The sequence below is a fragment of the Magnolia sinica genome, chromosome 18 (assembly GCF_029962835.1).
Source record: "Magnolia sinica isolate HGM2019 chromosome 18, MsV1, whole genome shotgun sequence".
Classification (NCBI taxonomy): domain Eukaryota; kingdom Viridiplantae; phylum Streptophyta; class Magnoliopsida; order Magnoliales; family Magnoliaceae; genus Magnolia; species Magnolia sinica.
In genome coordinates this window covers 65,271,085-65,294,661 of record NC_080590.1, presented here as the reverse complement: position 1 = coordinate 65,294,661, position 23,577 = coordinate 65,271,085, and the positions used below count along the sequence as shown (strand labels likewise).

Below are 23,577 nucleotides of genomic sequence, written 5' to 3'. Positions count from 1 at the left end.
CGACATCCTAGAGCGGTTCAGGAGTTTTATTTCGCCAGTGGCGATCTTCGCAGCCGGGGAGAGTTGATGAGGATATCGTACACACGCCCGCCCGCACACCACCACCCCTACACATGTACGTATGCAGAAAGACCCTACCATCGATTTGGCTCGATGACGACGTCCAGGGAGGGCCTCCTAGCTAGAAAAGTTTTGGTTCAGAAAAGTGGCCCGATAGCAAGGAATGCCAAATCGGTTACGTATCGGCCGATACGGCCGATACGTAACGGTAACGGTACGCACCGTTACCCGATTCAGGGCCGAAACGGCCGATTCCAGTTTTTGTACCCGTATCGGCCGATACGGGCCCGATACGGGCGTAACGGCCGATACGGGCGTAACGGTCACCCGTAACGGTCGAAAAACGGCCATTTTTTTTTGCATTTTAAGGTCCGTTTTTGATGTTTTTTCGAAACTTCTTGCTTCCAAACTCCTTCTCACTCCTTCTACTGCTAATTTCGACCAACCTTGGCTGGATATTTGAGGAAAAAACACATTATATTGGCGGATTTTGTTGAATCAAAGCTTGGTGGGCCATTTTTCATAAATTTGTCAAAAATAGGTATTTATACTTTTTTTAATATGTTTTGCTGTTTTAATTATCTCATATGATGTGTTAATCATAGTAGAACATGTTAATATGCATTTTACAGATTTGGGGTGCCATTTAATATTTTTTTAATATTTTTTTCTATTTACGCATGAATTTTGCCCCTGTTTTTTAAAATTCAAAAAATCAATTTTTAATGATTGTTTTGCTGTTTTAATCACTCCATATGATGTGTTAATCATAGTAGAACATGTTAATGTGCATTTTACAGATTTGGGGACCCATTTTATATTTTTAAATATTTTTTCTATTTACGCATGAATTTTGCCCCTTTTTTTAAAATTCAAAAAATCAATTTTTAATGATTGTTTTGCTGTTTTAATCACTCCATATGATGTGTTAATCATAGTAGAACATGTTAATGTGCATTTTACAGATTTGGGGTCCCATTTTATATTTTTAAAATATTTTTTTCTATTTACGCATGAATTTTGCCCCTTTTTTTTTTAAATTCAAAAAATCAATTTTTAATGATTGTTTTGCTGCTTTAATCACTTCATATGATGTGTTAATCATAGTAGAACATGTTAATGTGCATTTTACAGATTTGGGGTCCCATTTTATATTTTTTAAATATTTTTTTCTATTTACGCATGAATTTTGCCCCTTTTTTTTAAAATTCGAAAAATCAATTTTTAATGATTGTTTTGCTGTTTTAATCACTCCATATGATGTGTTAATCATAGTAGAACATGTTAATGTGCATTTTACAGATTTGGGGTCCCATTTTATATTTTCTAAATATTTTTTTCTATTTACGCATGAATTTTGCCCCCTTTTTTTAAAATTCGAAAAATCAATTTTTAATGGTTGTATTACTGTTTTAATCATGCCATATGATGTGTTAATCATAGTAGAATATGTTAATGTGCATTTTACAGATTTGGGGTGCCATTTTATAATTTTTTAATATTTTTTTCTATTTACGCATTAATTATGGCCCTTCTTTTTTAAATTTAAAAAATAATTTTTTAATGATTGTTTTACTGTTTTAATCATGCCATGTGATATGTTAATCATAGTAGAACATGTTAATGTGTATTTTACAGATTTGGGGTGTCATTTTATAATTTTTTTCTATTTTCGAATTAGTGACTTTATGTTTTTATTTGCTTATATTGGACAGGTTTTGCCTTGGAGCTTCTTAGGGTTTAGTTAGAATATAAAATCATCTTTATTAACATAGGTCATACACTCATACTCAAATCTAATTATTTAGTGTCTACCTAAGCCTAAAGAAATGTCTGGATCTGGCCAACAACAAGTAAGTGATGATATTGGATGACAACATTGTGAGAGGGTTGGTGGTACTAGGCACCAAATGAAGTGCAAGTATTGTGATAGACTAGTGACTGGTGGAATTACCCGTCTCAAACAACATTTGGCACATCGAAAGGGTCAAGTTGCGCCATGTAGTAGAGTACCGAAAGAGATAATGCTTTTAATGCAAGCTAGTCTGGATGAGTCGAAGGGTAAACGTGCTGCTGTACAAAAGAAGAAAGATGATATTTTGGATGTAGCTCGACAGGAAGTGTTTGGTCCTGAATATATGGGCATTCGTGATGAAGATATTATTGATTCTGACGAAGATTCAGATCGAGAACTTACTATAGCTAGGAGAGAGAGCTTGCGTCTAGCTCGTGAAGAGGAAGAACGTCGCCGCATGTTTGGCACGCATGGGTCAGTGCGTGATACAGGGGGGGTAGGTTTGGTGGGTTACGACGTATGTTTGGGAGCCGACGACAAACATCTTCACATGATGCCCCTATACGTTTGGATGAAGAAGTAAATGAGCCTAGGAGACCCTCTATTGATCCAATCCTATTTAGGAAAGAATCAACTAAACAAAAGAAGATAAAACAAATGTGGAGTAGAACTTCCGTTGAGAAATTAGGTAGAGCAACAGCAAAGTTATTTATACATGCCAACATACCTCCTAACGCAGCCAATTCTCCATATTGGCAGGTGGTAATTGATGCAGCAGCAGAAGCAGGTGAAGGAATAAAAGCTCCCATGGCTAAGGAGATTAGGGGGAAATGGACAGATGCAGAGTATGCGGATGTGAAAGCATACGTGGCTACCTTTAAACCTGTATGGCAAGCCAGAGGATGCACAATCATGTGTGATGGTTGGACTGGCCCAACCAGACGCAGCATGATCAACTTCATGGTATACTGCCACTTAGGAACTATATACCACAAGTCAATTGATGCCTCAGAGGCAACAAAAAATTCTACTTATATTAATGGACTAATGGATAAAGTTGTGGACGAGATTGGAGAGGAGAATATAGTGCAGATTGTGACAGATAATGAAGCAACATATAAGCTTGCCGGACATATGTAGATGGATAAGAGAAAACATCTTTTTTGGTCACCATGTGCTGCCCATTGTATTGATCTTATATTGGAAGATATTGGGAAGAAGAAGAATGTTAAGGAAATGGTCGAAAGGGCAAGGGAAGTGACGACGTTTATTTACAACCATAATCAAGTAGTTGCAATAATGAGAAAGTTTACGAAAGGACGAGAGTTGTTGAGGCCTGCGGCGACTAGATTCGCAACAAACTTTATAGCATTAGAGAGTTTATTCCAGCATAGAGAAGAGTTGAGTGAGATGTTCGCTTCCCGAGAATGGCTCAACACAAAACATGGGAAGAAGACATCAGGAACACCGGTCGAAGTTGTGAACACCATACGGGACAACAAATATTGGAAGAAGGTCAAGCGATCCTAAAGGTGATGGAGCCACTAATGAGGGTACTCCGTCTTGTTGAATCCGATGAAGCACCTACCATGGGCTTCATATATGATGCCATGGATAAGGTAAAGCTTGCAATTCAACGTGATTGTAAAAGTTGGCAGACTTATTGGAAGATGATCGACAAGAGATGGACAAACCAACTCCATCACGATCTTCATGCAGCAGGTTACTACCTAAATCCTAGGTATAGATATGCCTAATCATTTGTTGCGGATGATGAAGTTCGTGTCGGGCTAAAAAATGTGATAAAGAGATTAGAGCCTGACTTAGATCTGCAAATAAAGGCATTAAATGAATTAGATACATTTGGAAATCGCCTTGGTAGCTTTGGAGATGCTCTTGCACAGCATGCAGTATCTAGATTGCAACCGGCCGAATGGTGGATTAATTTCGGAGAGAGTACGAAGGCTCTCCAAAAAATTGCAGTAAAAGTTTTGAGCCAGACAACATCTTCCTCTAGCTGCGAAAGGAATTGGAGTTGTTTTGCGCTCATTCATTCAAAGAATAGGAATAGATTACAGACTAGAACATTAGATAGACTTGTCTTCATGCACTACAATATAAAACTAAGAATGCGACGACATCATAGGAGCATTACAGCTGCTGATGACGGAGACTACTGTCCAATAAACTTGGATAATATTTATGATGAGGATGACCCACTTCTACCTTGGTTGGAAACAAGGGAAAAACAAATTGAAGAGGATAGTGAAGAATTGGAAATTGATGACCCAGAAATACGCAAAGCGCAACAAGAGAGTCGTGCAGATGTGTTGGACCCAGTAAGAGGGGCAGCATTTATGCCACGTACAGATACGGCTCAAGATCAACAAAAGAGTACGAGCAGTGGTAGCGTGACCGTGTCGAATGAAGACGATGACCCCCCTGCCCCTGGTGCTGGCACTTCTGGTGTTTCTTAGTGCCCTATACAGCCGTCTACAAATCACGATGTCGATGAACAGCGACGAGGTGGTACACGAGGTCGGACTTATGAGTGTACCGAGTCACGATACAGCCAGCAGGAGATGGGTACATCTAGTGGTGCACCGGGTTCGAGAGGTTCGGAACATCAGCAGGCTCATGGTCTTAGTTATTATGATGGATATTCTTATGATGAATTGAATTATGATGGTTATATTGAGCCTGTTCCATCACATTCATGTTGGAGTAGCCCTCCCGATCAATATCCATATGATTATAGATATCCAGATCCAAATCCAAGTTACTCATCACAGCAGACGCACTCTCAATCTCAAGATTCTCAACAGCCTAAGTATGGGCACCAGTATAGCTATTTGACGGGCACTGGTGGATATCCTTACTCAGGGTCGGAGTTGTTGCCTAGTCAGGATCAGTCATCCTCTAGTTTCGTTGATCTAGTATTTCCTTCTGGCACTGGATATTATGGATATGTAGCACCTACACCTATTGGACAGCCTCAGCCTGATGGTGACGATGACGATGATGTGGAGGTCGAGCAACCACAAAAAAGCAGATTTTCATTTTGGTGGTGACTTGTGATTGTGACTTGTGAGTATATATTTGTGTTAAGGTAAGTATTTGTTGCAGCAGACAGCTCACAACAGTATTATTGCAAGAAGCCATGCACACACTTGACACTGCCGAACTTGTATTTAAAATAGCTCCCCTGACAACCAATCAAGTAATCCTTAATCAAGTTGCAGGGGAGTATATCAGACACTACTAATTATTTTTTTTAATATTCTTGACTTGAGGATGACAGGTCATAGACAGGAATTACACTATCACAGTCACGTGCATGGTGCACCACACTGCACAGGACCACAGGTATGTTCGAGAAATTCCTCAAAAATAATTGCAAACACTTGATGTAAGAATTAAGATATTTTCATTTTACATTCATTCTAATATATCTATCATTGATAGTAGATAATTAGAAAATTAAATATATGAATTTTGTAGTCAAATTCAGGTTATCTGGTTCATAAATTCATCAGACAGTCCGATACAACTTCTCACCAAAGAGTGGACCGTTACACCACCATAAACATGTTTCAATTTATAAATGAATGCATATTTGGAATGCTTAGAATATTCTGGATTTAATCCATATTTTTTCATATTTTTTTGGCAAAAAAAAAATTTTGCGCCGTTACGGGCCGTTACGCCCCCGTATCCGTATCGGTTTTGGAGGACACCGTTACGCCAACCGATACCGATACGGGATACCTTGCCCGATAGTCAAGAAAAAGCCCACCATGGGATCTCATGATCGTGGCCCACTCGTCGGATTGGTTTTATATTTTAGGTTTTGCTTATTGTTATTATTTAGAACATCGTGAACACTTTAGATTTTCTTATTTTGTTTTTATTTTAGTTTACTTCATCGCCAAGTAATAGGTGTCGCACATGGTGCGAGTTTTTGAGTATAGGGTTCTCCCTATAAATAGGCACCCATTGTAGTTCTTTTCATTCATTGAAGTTAATAAAAAATTCCTGTTTTATTTTTCTGTTCTCTTAGTGAGTTGTGGAAGAATTCAAAAGTGGGTGCGAAGCCCTCCCTTTTCGAAGGGCTAACTACCGTGGTGCGAAGCCACATCGATCCCAATTCACCCCATCTTCCATCATCTTTTTTTTTTTTTTTTCCATCTTCCCCCACCATCCGTACTTTGAATTTGTCCTTTTGTTGCATCAGATTTCTTCATTACAACAGGTTTCCAGATTTCGGCCCGCAGGTGAGTTGAAACTTTGGCGGAGCACCACGCACAAACCGTATCTCGGATCGAGCTGAGATTTGGGGGTTTTGGAGTCCATCCCTGGCCGACCAGGGCCAAAGTGACCTTTTTCTGAATAGTGGGCCCCACACACGTGCGGCCGGGATCACACGTACGTCTGTCTGGGCCATTATTGCTGTCCACACGCGGGATCATCTTTTGGCTAAGGTTTTTATCCTCTCTTATCCTCTCATAGCCATTTTTCATGAATCCTAACCCTATATTACATGATCCCTAATTGATTTGTCCCTTTTTTATCACCTTAGGGTTCCTTGAATTGAAATTAGGGAATCCCTTGGATTAGGGACTGATTTTTATGCATGAGTAGTTGATTTTATTTCCCTTTGACATCGTTTGACTTATAATTTTATTGGTCCAGTTCTAGCCTGTGTCGGCTTGGACCCGCATAGATTCCCCCTTAACTGAATGTTTGGATTTTCATGTGGGATTTGGAATTCGTGTGATTGTTTCTGAATTGCTGTGATCTAAGCCTGAAATCTTGCATATCATATTTAAATTCTTCCTGCGTCAATTAATACACTATGATGCATGAAATAACCCCATCCATAATCCCACTCAATAATGCGTAAAGCAACCCTCGTCACAATCCCACTCATAAAATAGGAAGTAACCCCCACTTAGAGGTGGGCATCGAGCCGAGTCGAGTTGAGGTGGGCCAAGCTCGGCTCGGCTTGTCCATGGTGTACTCGAGCTCAAGCTTGGCCTCGAGCTCAACATTGAAGCTTGGCTTGATTGCCAAAGTTGTTGAGTCGAGTTCTGAGTCATGCTAGTGGTTCAAGTCGAGTCGAGCTCAAGCTTGTTCATATCATTATATGCTAAGTTATTAAAATTTTGGCTAAAAAATACAAATTAAATGTCTCATATGCTAATGCCAATATGCCACATTACTAAGACTTAAATGATAAACATCTAGATACTATGACACTTGGACATTATTGGACAATATGGTCATATGAAGCCGGAATAAGAAGGCATATTTTAGACATTATTGGACAATATAGTTCCCAGTATGGTCATCCATCCATCTTTTGGCTGGACTGAAGTTGGAATAAGAAGGTATATTTTACACATTTCTTCCCATATCAACTACCACAATGGGGCCCAAAATTTGGACCACCGGCTATAGTCTGGTACATAAATAAAGTGAAAGAAACATTGTCTTGGATGGACCCTGTGTGATTTATTGCTAGGAACCATACCTGCACTAGTACAGATTTAATGGCGATTGATGCACATGGTCTGGGAGTTGGTTCTCCCATAACTATGCATGCCATTCACTGAAGATCAACAGTGTTGAGTTCATTGTCTGAAGACCCACTTGATGCAACCCAAATGAGATGGTCCAGCAGCCCTAAAAGTCAGCCCCACAAGACCATATATATCAACAGAAACTGGAATAAGTTCTGACAAGTGGCAACATCTAAGGGCTCTGCTTGGTTGATTGATGGGTGTAAGAGGCAAGAAGGGAAGAAATGGCGGACCTTGTGGGGCTTTAGGTACCTCACCACGACATCACAATGGTGGATTTTGATGCTGTGGTTTTTTTTTTTTTTTTTTTTTTTTTTTTAAAGCATTGAGACTTTTTTTCCAATTTATTGCATGGAACTCCAGCATTTTGCTCCCTTGTGCCAAAAACAAGGTTCCTTGTTCTTTGTTTGAAAGGATCAATTTTCTGAACGGCATCAGCATGAGACTTTAGCCTTAGTACCTTTTGGGCTTGTTTGGATGTCCCTCAGTCCTTGGATTGCCCCGTCCTTGTGTCATCTAGTCTGCTAAACATGGGACCATAAGTATTTGGTCAAACCTGTAAATGAGGATTCAATAGTTCCCACATAGATCAATCTATGTTTTTTGATCCACTTTGATTTTTTAGTCATCCCATCTATAAACTGGGCAGCTAATGGATGCACTTGGAAATGGATGCATACATCCAAACCACTCTCTATCAATTACATTTTCCCTAAATGATATTGCTGGCCAGATTACATATATCCAAACCAGTCCCTAAATGCTATTGCTGGCCAGATTAATTCAAATATCAGGATCACAATTTAATAGTCGTCACAGACCATGGACGACTCAAATCATGGGACCATTTAAGTATTTGGGCCTTAATTGCACCACACATGCAGACGATATCTGTTAGGATTGATGCAAAATGAACTCTTAGGTTGGGTCCTCTTGAGGACGGGTTGGGCTCAGGTTGATCCTCAACCCAACCCATCAAAGATCTGAAGCTTTATCATTCATTTAGCCCAAATCAAATGCTCACAAGAAGAAGACTTTAAAGTTTAAGAAGAAGAAGAAGAAGAAGAAGAATATTAAGAAGAAGAAATAGATTCGTGCACCTTGTCGGAATGTCGGGATTGGCTGATTGGGCGAGATCGGGTGGACCGTGGAGGTTTGGGCAGCGTTGCTCGTTGGGCGGGCGGGCGTGCGGTGGTAGGGGGTTGGGTGAGAGGAAGAAAGGGAAAGGTAGAAAGAGAAAGAGAGGAAGAAAGAGGGCCGTGCGGGTGGGGTGAGGTAGGGTTTTCTACTTTTCTTTTACTTATAATATATATATATATATATTAAAAATTCTAGAAAACCTAAACCTATTCCTAATCGAGCCGAGTCGAGCTTCAGTTCGAGTTCCAAGTCAAGTCGAGTTAAAATGGCCCCTGGTCGAACTCGGCTCGAACTCAACTCGAGCTCCACTATTTAAGCTTGACTCGGCCCGACTTAGCCATTCAAGCCGAGTCAATCCGAGCTGACTCAAGCCGAGTCGAGCGAGTTAGTCGAGTTGACTGGACTCGTGAACAGCTCTACCCCCACTTGATAATCCCACTCTTTAATACATGAGATAACCCTTGCTCAATAATCCCACTCTTTAATGCATGAGATAACCTTTGTTCGATAATCCCACTCGTTAATGCATAAATCATCCAAGACATATAGTCAATGTAAACAACGTGTTCTAAAACAACTATTTCTCATAGGATTTAAACACACATGATTTCTATGAAATGAATTCAAGTACAATACATGATAAATTATTTAGGGGCTGTTTGTTTTCTCATTTACCACCATGGTGTGCTATAAAGGCTGTTATGGGGCCATAAAGGCCATTATGTAGAGGTAACGGTAGCAACATTACACGTTACGGGGTTGTAAAGGCCGTAATGGCCATTACGGAAAAAAATGACCTGTAAAGGCTGTAATGGCCCTATAACAGTTCATTATGGGGCCAATATAGGTTTTTTGGGGTCCACAGTCACATGTATTTAGAGCTGTTCACGAGTCGAGTCAACTCGACTAACTCACTCGACTTGGCTCGAGTCAGCTCGGATTGACTCGGCTTGAATGGCTGAGTCAAGTGAGTCAAGCTTAAATAGTGGAGCTCGAGTTGAGTTCGAGCCGAGTTCGACCAGGGGCCATTTTAACTCGACTCGACTCGGAACTCGAGCTCGAGCTCAACTCGATTAGGAATAGGTTTAGGTTTTCTAGAATTTTTAATATATATATATATATATATAAGTAAAAGAAAAGTAGAAAACCCTACCCCACCCCACCCGCACGGCCCTCCTTCTTCCTCCCTTTCCCTTTCTACCTTTCCCTTTCTTCCTCTCACCCAGCCCCCTACCGCCACACGCCCGCCTAATGAGCAACGCTGCCTGAACCTCCACGGTCCACCCGATCTCGCCCAATCGGCCAATCCCGACATTCCGACAATGTGCATGAATCTATTTCTTCTTCTTAATATTCTTCTTCTTCTTCTTCTTAAACTTTAAAGTCTTCTTCTTGTGAGCATTTGATATGGGCTGAATGAGTGATAAAGCTTCAGATCTTTGATGGGTTGGGTTGAGGATCAACCTGAGCCCAACCCGTCCTCAAGAGGACCCAACCTAAGAGTTCGTTTTGCATCAATCCTAACAAATATCGTTTGCATGTGTGGTGCAATTAAGGCCCATATACTTAAATGGTCCCATGATTTGAGCCGTCCATGGTCTGTGACGACTATTAAACTGTGATCCTGATATTTGAATTAATCTGGCCAGCAATATCATTTAGGGACTGGTTTGGATGTATGTAATCTGGCCAGCAATATCATTTAGGGAAAATGTAATTGATAGGGACTGGTTTGGATGTATGCATCCATTTCCAAGTGCATCCATCAATTGCCTAGTTTATAGATGGGATGACTAAAAAATCAAAGTGGATCAGAAAACATAGATTGATCTATGTGGGAACTATTGAATCCTCATTTACAGGTTTGACCAAATACTTATGGTCCCATGTTTAGCAGACTAGATGACACAAGGACAGGGCAATTCGAGGACTGAGGGACATCCAAACAAGCCCAAAAGGCACTCTCATGCTGATGCCGTTCAGAAAATTGATCCTTTCAAACAAAGAACAAGGAACCTTGTTTTTGGCACAAAGGAGCAAAATACTGGAGTTCCATGCAATAAAATGGAAAAAAAGTCTCAATGCTTGAAAAAAAAAAAAAACCACATGCATCAAAATACACCATTGTGATGTCGTGGTGAGGTACCTAAAGCCCCACAAGGTCCACCATTTCTTCCCTTCTTGCCTCTTACACCCATCAATCAACCAAGCAGAGCCCTTAGATGTTGCCACTTGTCAGAACTTATTCCAGTTTCTGTTAATATATATGGTCTTGTGGGGCTGACTTTCAGGGTTGCTGGGCCATCTCATTTGGGTTGCATCAGGTGGGTCTTCAGACAATGAATTCAACACTGTTGATCTTCAGTGAATGGCATGCATAGTTAAGTATCATAGGAGAACCAACTCCCCGACCATGTGCATCAATCGCCATTAAATCTGTACTAGTGCAGGTATAGTTCCCAGCAATAAATCACATAGGGTCCATCCAAGACATTGTTTCTTTCACTTTATTTAGGTACCAGACTATAGCCGGTGGTCCAAATTTTGGGCCCCATTGTGGAAATTGATATGGGAAGAAATGTGTAAAATATACCTTCTTATTTTGGCTTCAGTCCAGCCAAAAGATGGATGGATGACCATACTGGGAACCATATTGTCCAATAATGTCTAAAATATGCCTTCTTATTATGGCTTCATATGACCATACTGTCCAAGTGTCATAGTATGTAGATGTTTATCATTTATGTCTTAGTAATGTGGCATACTGGCATTAGCATATGAGACATTTAATTTGTATTTTTTAGCCAAAATTTTAATAACTTAACATATAATGATATGAACAAGCTCGAGCTCGACTCGACTCGAACCACTAGCTTGACTCGAACTCGACTCGACAACTTTGGACAAGCCGAGCCGAGCTTGGCCCACCTCTACATGTATTGATCATCCAACCTGTTCATAAGGTTAGTCAAGCATGAAAGAACAAAAAACACAAATATCAGCTTCATCCAAAACTTTTGTGGCCCCAAAGAAGTTTTCAACGATAGGCGTTCTATTCCCCCTGTTTCAAGTGGTGTGGTCCACTTGTGCTTTGAATCCTTCTCATTTCTGGGCTCATTCCCTAAAATGAGCATGTACAATGGATGGACAACATGGATCAAACAAATGCATTACGGTGAGCCCCACAAAAATTCTCCTTGTTATTAGTGACAAAAGGTAGCAGTTGTCAACATCACTTGGGGGGCTGGCATGAATTCCTTTGGGAAGTTGTGATTACTTTTTTGCCCTCGTTTACCACCGTTTACATGTGTAAATGAAAAAACAAACACCCCCTTAAGATCAAAGTAAAGTATTTTTTCAGCAATAAATTTATATTAAAATAAATAAAACACATCTGAAAATATAAGAAATTACACAAACAACCCCGGAAAAATAGAATTCTAGTCATCGGTGTGATTTAAGTGATTTTGGACAACATCACAACACGGTGTAGGTTTTCGCATGGTTTTCAATCCAACGCTTGGGTTTTCTGTGCAAATCAGAACCTGACTTAATTAGAATTATAAATTTAATATTTAACAACTTTGATTCTAGAGAATTAAGAAAAAACCCATCTAGAATCTAAAGGACGGGAACAAAATGGTATAGAAATTCCAATCCTGGCACATACAGGCATAGTTTCCTTACACCGCTTGTCATATTGATCCAAAATTTCCATGATTAATAATTAATATTACTCTAGCATTAAAAAAAATAAAAAATCATAAATTCAAAGTCTGTTCATAATTTTTACCAAAACAATACATGCGGTGCTCAAAATGACATAGTTTAAGAAATCGAGTGAGAAAATAATTCAATGACATAAAACTTCAATTGAAAACCCTAATTCCACTATTAAAATCTCATATTGTTCTAGTAACGAAAAAGGAAAAATAGATTTCCTGGGTTTAGGGAAGAAATCACCAAAATCGTTGTGTTTAGGTGCACAAAATCGCATAGTTTCGTGAAACTACTTATCAAATTAATCTAAAAATTGGAAAAAATAATGCAATATTAATTTCCATCATCAAAATATCTATTTATTCCAGAAAAAAACAGATTTCCAAGGTTTGGGTGAGAATTCATAAAAATAATGTAATCGGGTGTGGAAAATCGGGTAGTTTTTTTTTGGAAATTGGACGTAAAATAAATTTGAAATTTATGTGAGGATCACTCACCTCTGATCTAGGTGAACCCAAATAAGAAAAACAAAGAACTCCCATCTCAAGCTCCTCATCCTCCTCCTCCTCCTCCTCTCTCTCTCTCTCTCTCTCTCTCTCACACGTTTTCACTTCCTAAGGGGGCATGGGTTGGACGTCACACCTTCCCCTCTTATTTATAATGTTTGGCTACTCCCTTTCTCTTCACATATGTGTATGCACACATGTGAGAAAAACTTCCACCTTTCCTTATTTTACTCTAATAATTTCGCCATTACGGGGCCGTAAAGGCCGTTACGTAAAGGTAACAGTGGCAACCGTTATACATTACAGGATCGTAACGGCCGTAACAGCCGTTATGGAAAAAAAATGACTCGTAATTGCCATTAACAGCACGTTACGTCCCCTATAAAACCCATAACAATCTCGTAGTTGCCTTTTATGGGGCATATACAGGTTTTCCATACTTTTTAATTAATGTTACGGGGCAAATATAAATTTTTCAGAAAAACAATTTTCAATAATAAAAAAAAGAAGAGATCGCAACGGCCGTTATGGGGGTCGTAACAGCCGTTACGACCCGTATCATAAAGGTAACGGTGGTGATCGTTACGACCACCGTTACCGTTACAGAACACCTTGATTTAATTAATCTACAAGCAATCCTAAATTTAGAAATAATCCTTAGATTAAAAATTCAAATTCTCCTTGAAATCTATAAACAATTCTCCACCACGCATTCTTTCTCGTAAATTTCATTCTCCACCACTAGTTTCCTAACTAGAATTGTAGATTACCTACACTTCTCTCTCCCACCACAAATGCAAGGGATGTTCCCACCTTAACCATGTTGTTAGAAACATTCCACCTCATCCTAAGGTCCATGTGTTGTGTGTGTGCTCTCTAGTGATAATCAGACCAATACGATTTGTGTAAAAAATGTAATCTATGCAATGCGCCCTTACCATTGTATTCAGATGAGCTATTTGATGGATGTCATGAATTTATAAAATGGAGAGTCGAGAGAATTTGTAGATGGAAGTGACTGGATAATTAGGTAGCCAACGAGGTGGGTTAAGTAGAGATCGGTTTAGAATCATAGATCGATTGGCGGCTGAGGGGATGTAAATGTGACATGGATAAAGGCATGTGAACTATTATAATTCATGGGGTATGGCTAGATTGATGTAGGATGATGTAATGGAGACATGAATGGTTTGGATAGGTGTAAGTATATATTAGAAGAGAATGTGCAGAGTATATTTTGGGTAAGTGATGTAAAAATGTTTAAAATCAATATAAATGTTATTATGGATTATCGGGTTGTCCAATGGTCAAGTGAATAGTCAGAAGGCTAGATCCAAGGGTCATTGAGTATGTGGTTGGACAAAATTTCAAATGGTTAATTATGCATGCAGTTATATGATTCAAAGTGTTTATGCCTTAAAATGCACTTAGGTTACGTAAGTGGGGAGTATCTCATGACGTAGTTATTGGATCGGGATTTCAACGGTAGCAAAGGTTCATGTATGGATAAGAAGTAGGGTGAATGGTTTACACACTTGGATGGATGAGAGCATGTATGGTTTAGATGAACTCATGGCTATTTCACTATGATGGAGTGGTCCAAAAGCAAAGCGAAGGATTGGATAGCTTGATCTAGTGATGAATGATTATTTCATTGGTTGGTTTGATGAATGATTAAGTATTTGAAGATACATGAATGCATGATGAGTGTTACATTGAGTGCGTGGATTGGATGGCTTGATCTAGTGATGAATGAGTATTTCATTGGTTGGTTTGATGAATGATTATTTGAAGATATATGAATTCATGATGAGTATTATATTGAGTGTGTGCGCGCACGCGCATGCATGCACACCTATATATCTCATGATAATTATCATTAATATATATATATATGCTAGAAATTGTAAATGTCAGCTGTCATTAGAGAGCACACACGATACATGTACCTTCAGATGAGGCAGAACATTTCTAGTCACATGTTTAAGGTGGGAATGTCCCCTGCTTTTGTGGTGGGGGAGAGAAGTGTAGGTAAGCTACAACAATTCTAGTTAGGAAACTAGTGGTAGAGAAAGAAAATTAAGGGAAAAATGTGTGGTGGAGAGTTGTTTTTAGATTTCAAGGAGGATTTAAAATTTTAATTTAAGAAGGATTATTTCTAAATTTAGGATTGTTTAGAGGTTACGTAAACTAGAAATAGAAATAATAAGAATAAAATAAGGAAAGTTGGAAGTTTCTCTCAAGTTTAAGTATGGTTTGGGACCAAGGTGTTTGGTGTCTGTTCCTTAGTTGTAGGATCCTTCTAACTAGGTGTTGCTTTCACTTCGAATCCTTGCTTTGGGCTTTAGCTCTTGCTTCTACTTCCTATCAATGTATACTTGTTTACATTTTCAAAGAGATGATTCTTGCTCCCACACCAAATTTGTTGCTGCTTCACTTCACGCTTTGTGCAACTATAGCCTGTCCTTAGACCTTAACTCTTTCAGTCCAAGAGGAAAGAGAGATTTCAGTTGAGTCCTACTCCTTGTTGGCAGGGGTGGCGTGGGAGTAGTTGGTAGCTTGCATTCATATCGAAGATCCTGGACCATCTCAGGATTGTTGCTTTCAGCTGGTTGATGTGAAGGAATAAGGTTCTCACCATTATGACTTGAAAAGTAGAAATGTAATTATCTCTAATGTGTGCTTTTTGTCTTCATGGTTTGGAGGTTATGGAGCACCTTTTCATGTATTGTGGCTCCACTTGAGATTTCATGGGGATTCTTCAGTTGTTTTGAGATTTTTTAGTTGATGCCTGGCAGTATCCAATCTTTTTTCCCTAGCTTGGGAGGATCTAGGGGGAAGAAAGATCTCACTAATCACAAAGAATGACTTAGATGAATGCCTTTCAAGTCAAGAGAGTCATGAGTTATGAAAAGAACAGGCAAAACTCAGATAAGTTAGTCCTCTCTCTCTCTCTCTCTCTCTCTCTCTCTCTCTCTCTCTCTCTCTCTCTCTCTCTCTCTCTTCTTTTGCATGGGAAGAGTTCTTTGACTTTCTGACTCAGTTTTTATTTAGACATGGGTCAACTCAGGTGAGTGATTCATGAGTCTTATCAGATAGTTTCCTGGTCTTGTGTTAGCATCAAACTTCCGTTCACCACACTCGTGCTTCAACCTGAATTGAAGGGGGAATTTGTGTGTAGGTTCCTCCCTTGCTGAAGTATTTCTGTTGTCATATGCATGGAATTCATCTCCCCCACATCAATGTCCGAACCATGGAGAATAACTTGGGTAAGTCCCCTTCAACTCAGGAGAGTCATGAGTTACGAAAGTCGATCAGATGAATCAAATCCTTTTCCTTTAGGGTAAGTCTTCTAACTTTTCGACTCAGTTTTCTTTAAACATGAATTGACCCAGGCGAGTCACTAGTCTAGTTGTCTAATATTCGAACTCCATATTTAGTTCGGACTTCTCCACTCATTGTATTTGTCCTTCAACTTTGATTGAAGGGGATTTGTAAAGTTAGATTAGCTGCACCCAGTGTGAGTAGGTTCCTCCCTTGAAGTCTTTCAATTATCATATGCATGGGATTCATAATGCAAGGGCATTTCACACCGAGCTCGAGTGGGGTAGCCCGTGGGATGCGGGGACACACTCGAGGTGGGCGGCCCATGTGATTTGGGGCCCACGAGCCCACGAGGGGGGTTCGGCCTAGGTCCTAACCCATGAGATGTAGGGCTTGGGCTATGAGATAAAAGGGTTAATTCGCCATACTCTAACAGTTCGAGCTTTTAGAACAAGTGGTTAATTGTCCTGCATCAATTTATCTCCTCTTTCCCTTTACTAGGGACCAAAGATTGGTTCTTCTTGTTGGGTGACAACTATCATTGATTATTGTTGCTCAACGTGAAGGACAAGTCCCTATCAACTTGGAAGAGTCATGAGTAATTTAAAAAAAAAAACTCATATGCGTCAAGTCCATTTTTTCCGTATAGGACTAGTAATTAAAAAAACTCATGAGTTGGGTCTTTTTTCTTTTTTTTCTTTTTTTTTTTTTTTCCGTATAGGATGGCTATTCTGACTTTGGAGTTAGTTTTGCTTAATCATGGGTTGACTAAGGTGAGTAACAAGTCTATTTGGAGAGTCCTCCAACCTTATCTTTTGTTGAGGGTTAAAATATATTGCATGTTTGGATGTTTCTATTTTTCCAATGAGCAGAATGGTCGTTCCCCCAAATGGTAATGAGGACCTCTCGCGCACATGCACGCCCTCCCCCACGCACATACGCAAGGAGGAGGAGGACCCCACCATCGATCTGGATCGATGACGACGTCCAGGGAGAGCCTCCTAGTTAGAGGGTTGCATTTTGGTTCGTTGGAGTGGACCCGATAGTTATGTGAATCCCACCATGGGTTCTCATGATCGTGGCTCACTATTCCAATTAATTTAGTACTTTGGGTTTTACTTATTATTGTTATTAGGAGTATCATGGACGGTTTAGATTGTTTTGATTAGTCCTTATTTTTTATTACTTCGTCGCCAAGTAATAGGTTGTGCAAATGGCGCGAGTTTTGGGGTATAAGGTTTTATTATAAATAGGCACCCCTTGTAGTCTTTTTTATTCAATGAAGATTAATAAAATTGTTGCGTTTTTCTGCTCTAAATTTCTGAGTTATGGAGATTCAATTGGGTGCAAAACCCTTCCTTCCTCGAAGGGCTGATTACCGTGTTGCGAAGCCACACCTATCCCGATTCGTCCCTACCTTCTTCCATCCATATTTCTCTACTCCTACAATTATCTACACTTCAAATCCATCCTCTATTGCAGCTGTTTTTCTCTCTACAGTAGATTTCTAGAATCCCGCCCTGCAGGAGGGCTGAAATTTCGGCGGAGCACTACGCACAAACCGTGCATCGGATCGAGCTAAGATTTGGGGGTTTTGGAGCCCATCCCTGGCTGATCAGGGCTAAGGTAGCCTTTTTCTGAATAGTGGGCCCCACACACGTGCGGCCAGGATCACACGCACATGCGTCTAGGCCGTTACTGCTGTCCACACGTGTAGTACTTCTCTGGTTCGTCTCTCTCCTCTCTTTCACTCGTATTTCACCCAAAATCCCTAAACCTAACCCTAAATTACTCAAATCCCCAATTTTATGCCATTTCTTCAACCTTAGGGTTCCCCGAATTGAAATCTGTGAACCCCTTGGATTAGGGAATTATTTTTGTGCATGTGTGGATGAATTTACCCTCATTTTATTATTGTTTGGTTTATAATTTTGATTGATTCAGCCCTAGCTTGTGTAGGCCTGGGCCTGCATAGATTTCCCTTGATTGAATGCTTGAACTTTTGTATGGGATATGGAATTTTGTGTAATTGTTTCTAAACTAACGTGATCTAAAGCCTGGAATCTCGCATATCATGTTTAATTTCCATGTCCTGCATCAAATGGCCATATTGTTGAATGACCTTTCACGAGTTCCAAACTGCCCCTCCTTCAAAAAGGGGCATTGAACATTGTAAATATAGGCAGGGTTCCCGTTTGGCTGTTTTTCCAGACCACCTCAGCAAAAAAGTTTTTCAGATGGGTGTCATTTTTTGTTTTGGAACTTTGCTGCTCTGTTTGGAACTTGGAAGGTTTTATTCGTGCAGCATACACAAGGCCAAAAGCACCAAGAAATTTCATGTAAACAAATGCACGGGAAATCTTCTTTTGGTCAATTAGTCAAAATTTGGGTGGAAGGCAGGTCGAAACACCACTGGTTTGGCTTTGGTCATTCATGGGACCTCGAGAGTTGGCAGGTGGCAAGGTGCAATACTGATAAGACGGTGCATGCTGATGGTTGAAGACCTAAGGAACAGACCAGATTTTCGTCGATGCATCTTGTGTTTGAGGAACCCAAAAACGGTGGATCATCAGTTCAGTAAATTGTTGGTTTGTTGCAGAGGCTTTTGGTGGGTGGTGTTTCAACCAATTTGCAATAGCTTGGTTGATGCCAAGTTGGATGGCCACAAAGCTTGGACTCTTTGGAGATTCTACCTTTTAGGGTGATCAGATCAGTTTGGAAGGAAAGAAATGACAAGACATGCAATAAGATTTCTGAAACTGTGAGCGGTCAATTAGCTTCTTCAGGGCATAGTTCTTAAGGATTTGTTTACCGAGGGGATAACTTCAATAGGAGGGACTGGGTTTCATGATTGAAGCACATCAAATTTTGATGCTCTGCTCCTTGAATAAATTTGGTTATTGATAAAATAAATCTTTTGCAATATCTATATTTTGACTGTGTTTTTTAGCATCTAAAATCCCCTTTCTGGATCTTCAGGTACGTTTAGGCTGTCGCTGCAGTTTACAGAGGATTATCCTAATAAGCCTCCGACAGTTCGATTTGTCTCGCAAATGTTCCATCCAAACAGTAAGTTGAGACATTAAATTGGGACCTGATTGCCTTCTCATTGCCCCATATGGGGGTTGCAACTGGGCGAGGCTGAGGCTCTTAGTGGTCCGGTGCTTGAGGTAGCCTGGACCAGGCTCAGGGCATGCAAGGCCTTTTTACCAGGCATTCAGCAATCACAGGCCCAGATACAGACCCATTAGTTACCTGGCCTGAAAACTCATGCCCTTTTCCTAGCCAGGGGCCTTTGGGGTTTAGCCCATTCAAGCCCCAGCTTGGCCCATTTTCACCCTTATCCATATAGATGATAAAATTGCTTTCACATATTGATCGTTGAAGTATGATGTTTAGTTTAAAGACATGTTTTGCTGTTTTAGGCGCAGGCTCTAACTATGTGTTTATGGATTTGATCAGTCTATGCAGATGGAAGCATTTGTTTGGACATCTTACAGAATCAGTGGAGTCCTATCTATGATGTTGCTGCTATATTGACTTCTATCCAGGTTTGACTCTTCTGCATTTTGCCTTATTGGTTGTTAGGAAACTTTTTTTTTTTCCTCCACTTCCTTCAAGTTACAACCTTCAAGTTGATGATGTTATTATTACCAGTACTAGGATGGTCCTTGATATTTTTAGAAAGTGAAAATAATTATTTGGCAAAAAAAAGAAAAAAAGAAAAAAAAAAAGAATACAAAGGGGCCTAAAAGAAGTAGGCAAATACTTAAAAAAAAAAAAATCTAGATAACCAATTTACTGAAGGGAAAAAGCATTGCAAAGGTGGTAGAGTGTATGCAACAAATGAAGTATCTCTATATGCAGCCTATTTAGCTTAGAGGCTGCTACCTCATTAGCATCCCCTAGGAGTCTAGCACACAACATTGCTTTTAAATTAAGAAAAGGATCATAATTTCATCAACCTCCTTGGCTCCTTGTTTCTTTTACTTGTCTGATAAATAACATCCGCCGAGTCAAACTCCATGTTAAATCTTAATTGGAAATTGACTTTTAATAATTCAAAGTCCCATTAAAAGGGCTCTAGCTTCTGCTTCCGTAGTCTTTGATCTATGTCAAACTGGAAAGAGAGTAGTACACTACCTCACCCATTTCAGGTTTTTAGTGCTCACAATACTTGGCAGACCCAGATTCCTGTTAAAGTTCAACTTTATCACTCCTGATAGATGAGCCCTTTAAGCAGCCTTAACTTACCTTCTTCTCTCCACTCTCAACAATGACATTCCATTGACAAATGAGATCATTAATATAAGCTGCAAAATTCTCTCCCACCGAGGCTCCAATGAGTGAGTCTAGCTTTAATCATCTCAATAAGCCTTGCAATGGGTGCCATATCCTCTCTAAAGATTCTTCACTTGCTCCAAGCCAAATGGTCCAAATGGCGAAAGGGAGCATCCTCTTAAGGGATTTTGCTCAGATTGAAAAGTTTAGTTGACCAGGCATTAAACATCTAAGCCTTTTTTGTGGCATGATCCAATCAATGCATAAAGTAATCCCAAATGCTTCTAAACTGATTACAATGCCAAAGAAGATGGTCAATGGTTTTCAATCTAATAGCTGAAGCCCATGCTATGAATGTCAGTGGGCAAGTCCCGGTCAGATACTAGCGTACCTATATCTGTAACTGCCCAAGGGGATTGGGTTTGAGTCTGCCCAGGTTCTGGTCGGTTAAAATATTTAACGTATTGACTCGAATCCCCACTAATTGCATCACCCAGTTGACTACCTTGCCCCTAGCCCTTGGGAAAGTCACCTCCTCCTATTGTGCTAAATTATTATGTCTACCTTTCTTTCTTTCCTTTTATTTAATAATCATAAACGAACAAGTGTGCACAAAGAAAGCAGGAAGGAATTTCCAATGCAAAGCATATCTCCTTCATAAAGTGTTGAATTCATTCCTTCATACAAGGAATATCCACACCTTGTAAAAATGCCATCTGGCTTGGTCTCTTGGTTCTTAGTTATTTACTTTTTAATCGGAATATGCAGATAGCTCAAACCAGTGGTGGTCCAGACTTGCATGGCAACAGGTGGAACTGCCTTTGACAATCCAAGCTGTTCTTTGGGTAAGCTCTCCCATTAGGCAATTTGCGCCAGTTGTTGGCCTGTAAATGGATGACTCCAAATACAATATTGCAAATGGCCCGTGTGCTAAGGTTAGAGCCCACCAATCTGATGGCTTGGATTGTTTGGAGGAGTCATTTACCACCCATCCATTTTGAGTGGATCCCTGAGGGTGGTCCAACTGTACGTAGTGCTGGCTCAAATATAGACGGCCCTGATATGGGCTTTGAAGCGTATAAGACCTCCATCTCATGAGCAGTGCTAGTGAAATAAGCTAATTTGGGCCTTGAATTGTATAAGACCTCCATCTCATGAACAGTGCTAGTGAAATAATGTATCAGGCTGTTTAGGCTTTAATGAATTGAGTTTGTCATTCTTTATTATTATTATCATCATCATTTTTTAAAAATACTTATTTAATCCATCCTATCATGTGCTCTTTCCAGTCTCTCCTCTGTGATCCCAACCCAAACTCCCCTGCTAATTCCGAGGCTGCCCGCATGTTCAGCGAGAACAAGCGTGATTACAACCGAAGAGTGCTTGAGATTGTGGAGCAGAGCTGGACAGCAGACTAATTGGTGCAACCTGCATCTATCCATCTTTTGTTTTTTCTGCTCAAATAAATAGTAGAAAACAATGGAGGGATTTGGAGTGGGGGTATTCTGTTTACTGATTAATTGACATGACATTTATGAATTTTTGTTCGAGGAATTGGTACTTTGTTTCTTCCCAAAGTTGGTGCTCATGTAATATTATCTACCATGTATCTCTTACTTTCTATGGTGTATAAAAAGGAATTGTAGCTGATAGCATGCAGGAACTTCAAACACAGATCAGCTGTGAATGCTTAGTGTAATTTGCAAATAATTTTCTTCTTCTTGTCATCATTGTCATTGTTGTTGGTGGTGTGTGTTTGAGTTGGCCAATTCAATGCGAAATGGCCAGAGGTTGAAGAAAATGCTTTCCAAACCCTGTTGCGCTAGGAATGTGATTAGCCTTCTTGCACAGAGACACAGTTGAGATGGAAGAACTGGTGGCTGGTTACGAGCAGAAATCCATTTCCAAGCTGAGGAAAATTGGTAGTTCCCCATAGATGAAATTGTTGGGATTTGTGCTGCAGAATCACACAGATTTAGATCTAGAATAGCAATACAATGACAACAAGCACACACAAGAGAATACAGATTTAACATGGAAAACCCTTGCGGGAAAAAACCATGGCACAAAGCGACAGATCTCCACTATGAAAATAGAAATTACAAAGAGAGAGGACTTACCCGATTCGAACAACCTCGAATCTTACCCTTGCTACACCGTTGATTTTCTTAGAACCCCTTTAGAAAGCCTTAGAATTATTTTCCATCACCTAGAAAAGCCCTAGGAACACCTATTTATAGTTTAGGCAACTTCCCTTTCGCATCCCAGTTGTGAAGAGACCCTTTCGCATCCCAGTTGCGAAAGGACTCAGATTTAAGACATATCGCAACAATTTTCACCATGTCTTCAATCTTCAACCGTGTAGCTTCTTGACCTCTTCTCTTATTTCTGCATCACATCATAGCTTCTCTTGCACACTCCGTCTTCCTTTTACACCATTGTCAAGCCCAGAAAATTTTTATAGACCTTAAACTTCTCTACAGGAACGATCTAGGAGAGCATGTCCATTGGATCAGAATCCACATACCCAACCATCTTTGCTCCTGTCTTCTCAAAAGGAAAGACGTAGTCTTCTTACCATCTCGTCGTTACCCAATATTGCTTGTCGGGGCACTTGCTCACAACACTGACAGCCTATGAAATAACCGGTCTAATCCAGACCATGGCATACACTGTCAACCGCATTCGAATAAGGCTCATGAGATATCCTATTTTTCCTCATCTGTTTTGGGACATGTCCTGATGAAAACTTGAGGAGAGACGCGTAGGGAACGCTCTCCGACTTTACTTGACCCATCACATCCTTGATCAATACCTACACACAAGGTATTCCTCCTGTGATTACCAAAGCCTACTCCTCCTTCAGTCTCAATGTTGAGAACCATCTTTGTAAACCCTTGATCATTCATCCTGAATGTCCCATTTAATTGAGTCTTCAGTACATTAATTTCAAACATGTCATAATTGGCGATCTACATGTCATCAATCCCTAACTCATCATGAATGAATCAAACCACTGCCTAGGCGACAGGTCGAACCACGACCTCCTGCAAAGTCTTTTCTCAGCCCCTTTAACTTCGAGCTGCTCATGTTGCTTCATGTACATCTACTCTTCACTTTCCCTTACAGAAGTGCAGACTCCACATCTATCCTTTCAGCTTAAGATCAC

The 23,577-nt window shown here is 40.0% G+C and overlaps 1 protein-coding gene across 3 annotated transcripts in view; it reads left to right on the top strand.

Moving 5' to 3' along the window:
* LOC131232924 (ubiquitin-conjugating enzyme E2 2-like) overlaps positions 1–22,082 on the top strand; it is a 35,503-nt gene extending 13,421 nt beyond the window's left edge. The window contains exons 3-6 of one of the 3 annotated variants that reach the window (XM_058229448.1): positions 19,107–19,196; positions 19,590–19,678; positions 21,177–21,253; positions 21,698–21,821. In XM_058229448.1, the coding sequence (XP_058085431.1) occupies positions 19,107–19,196; positions 19,590–19,678; positions 21,177–21,233 (236 nt within the window). In that variant the 3' untranslated portion in view covers positions 21,234–21,253; positions 21,698–21,821. Of the gene's footprint in view, positions 1–19,106; positions 19,197–19,589; positions 19,679–21,176; positions 21,254–21,697 lie in introns of all 3 variants that reach the window. The other 2 variants (XM_058229447.1, XM_058229449.1) reach the window with 2 other exon arrangements.
* Positions 22,083–23,577: the final 1,495 nt, after the last annotated feature.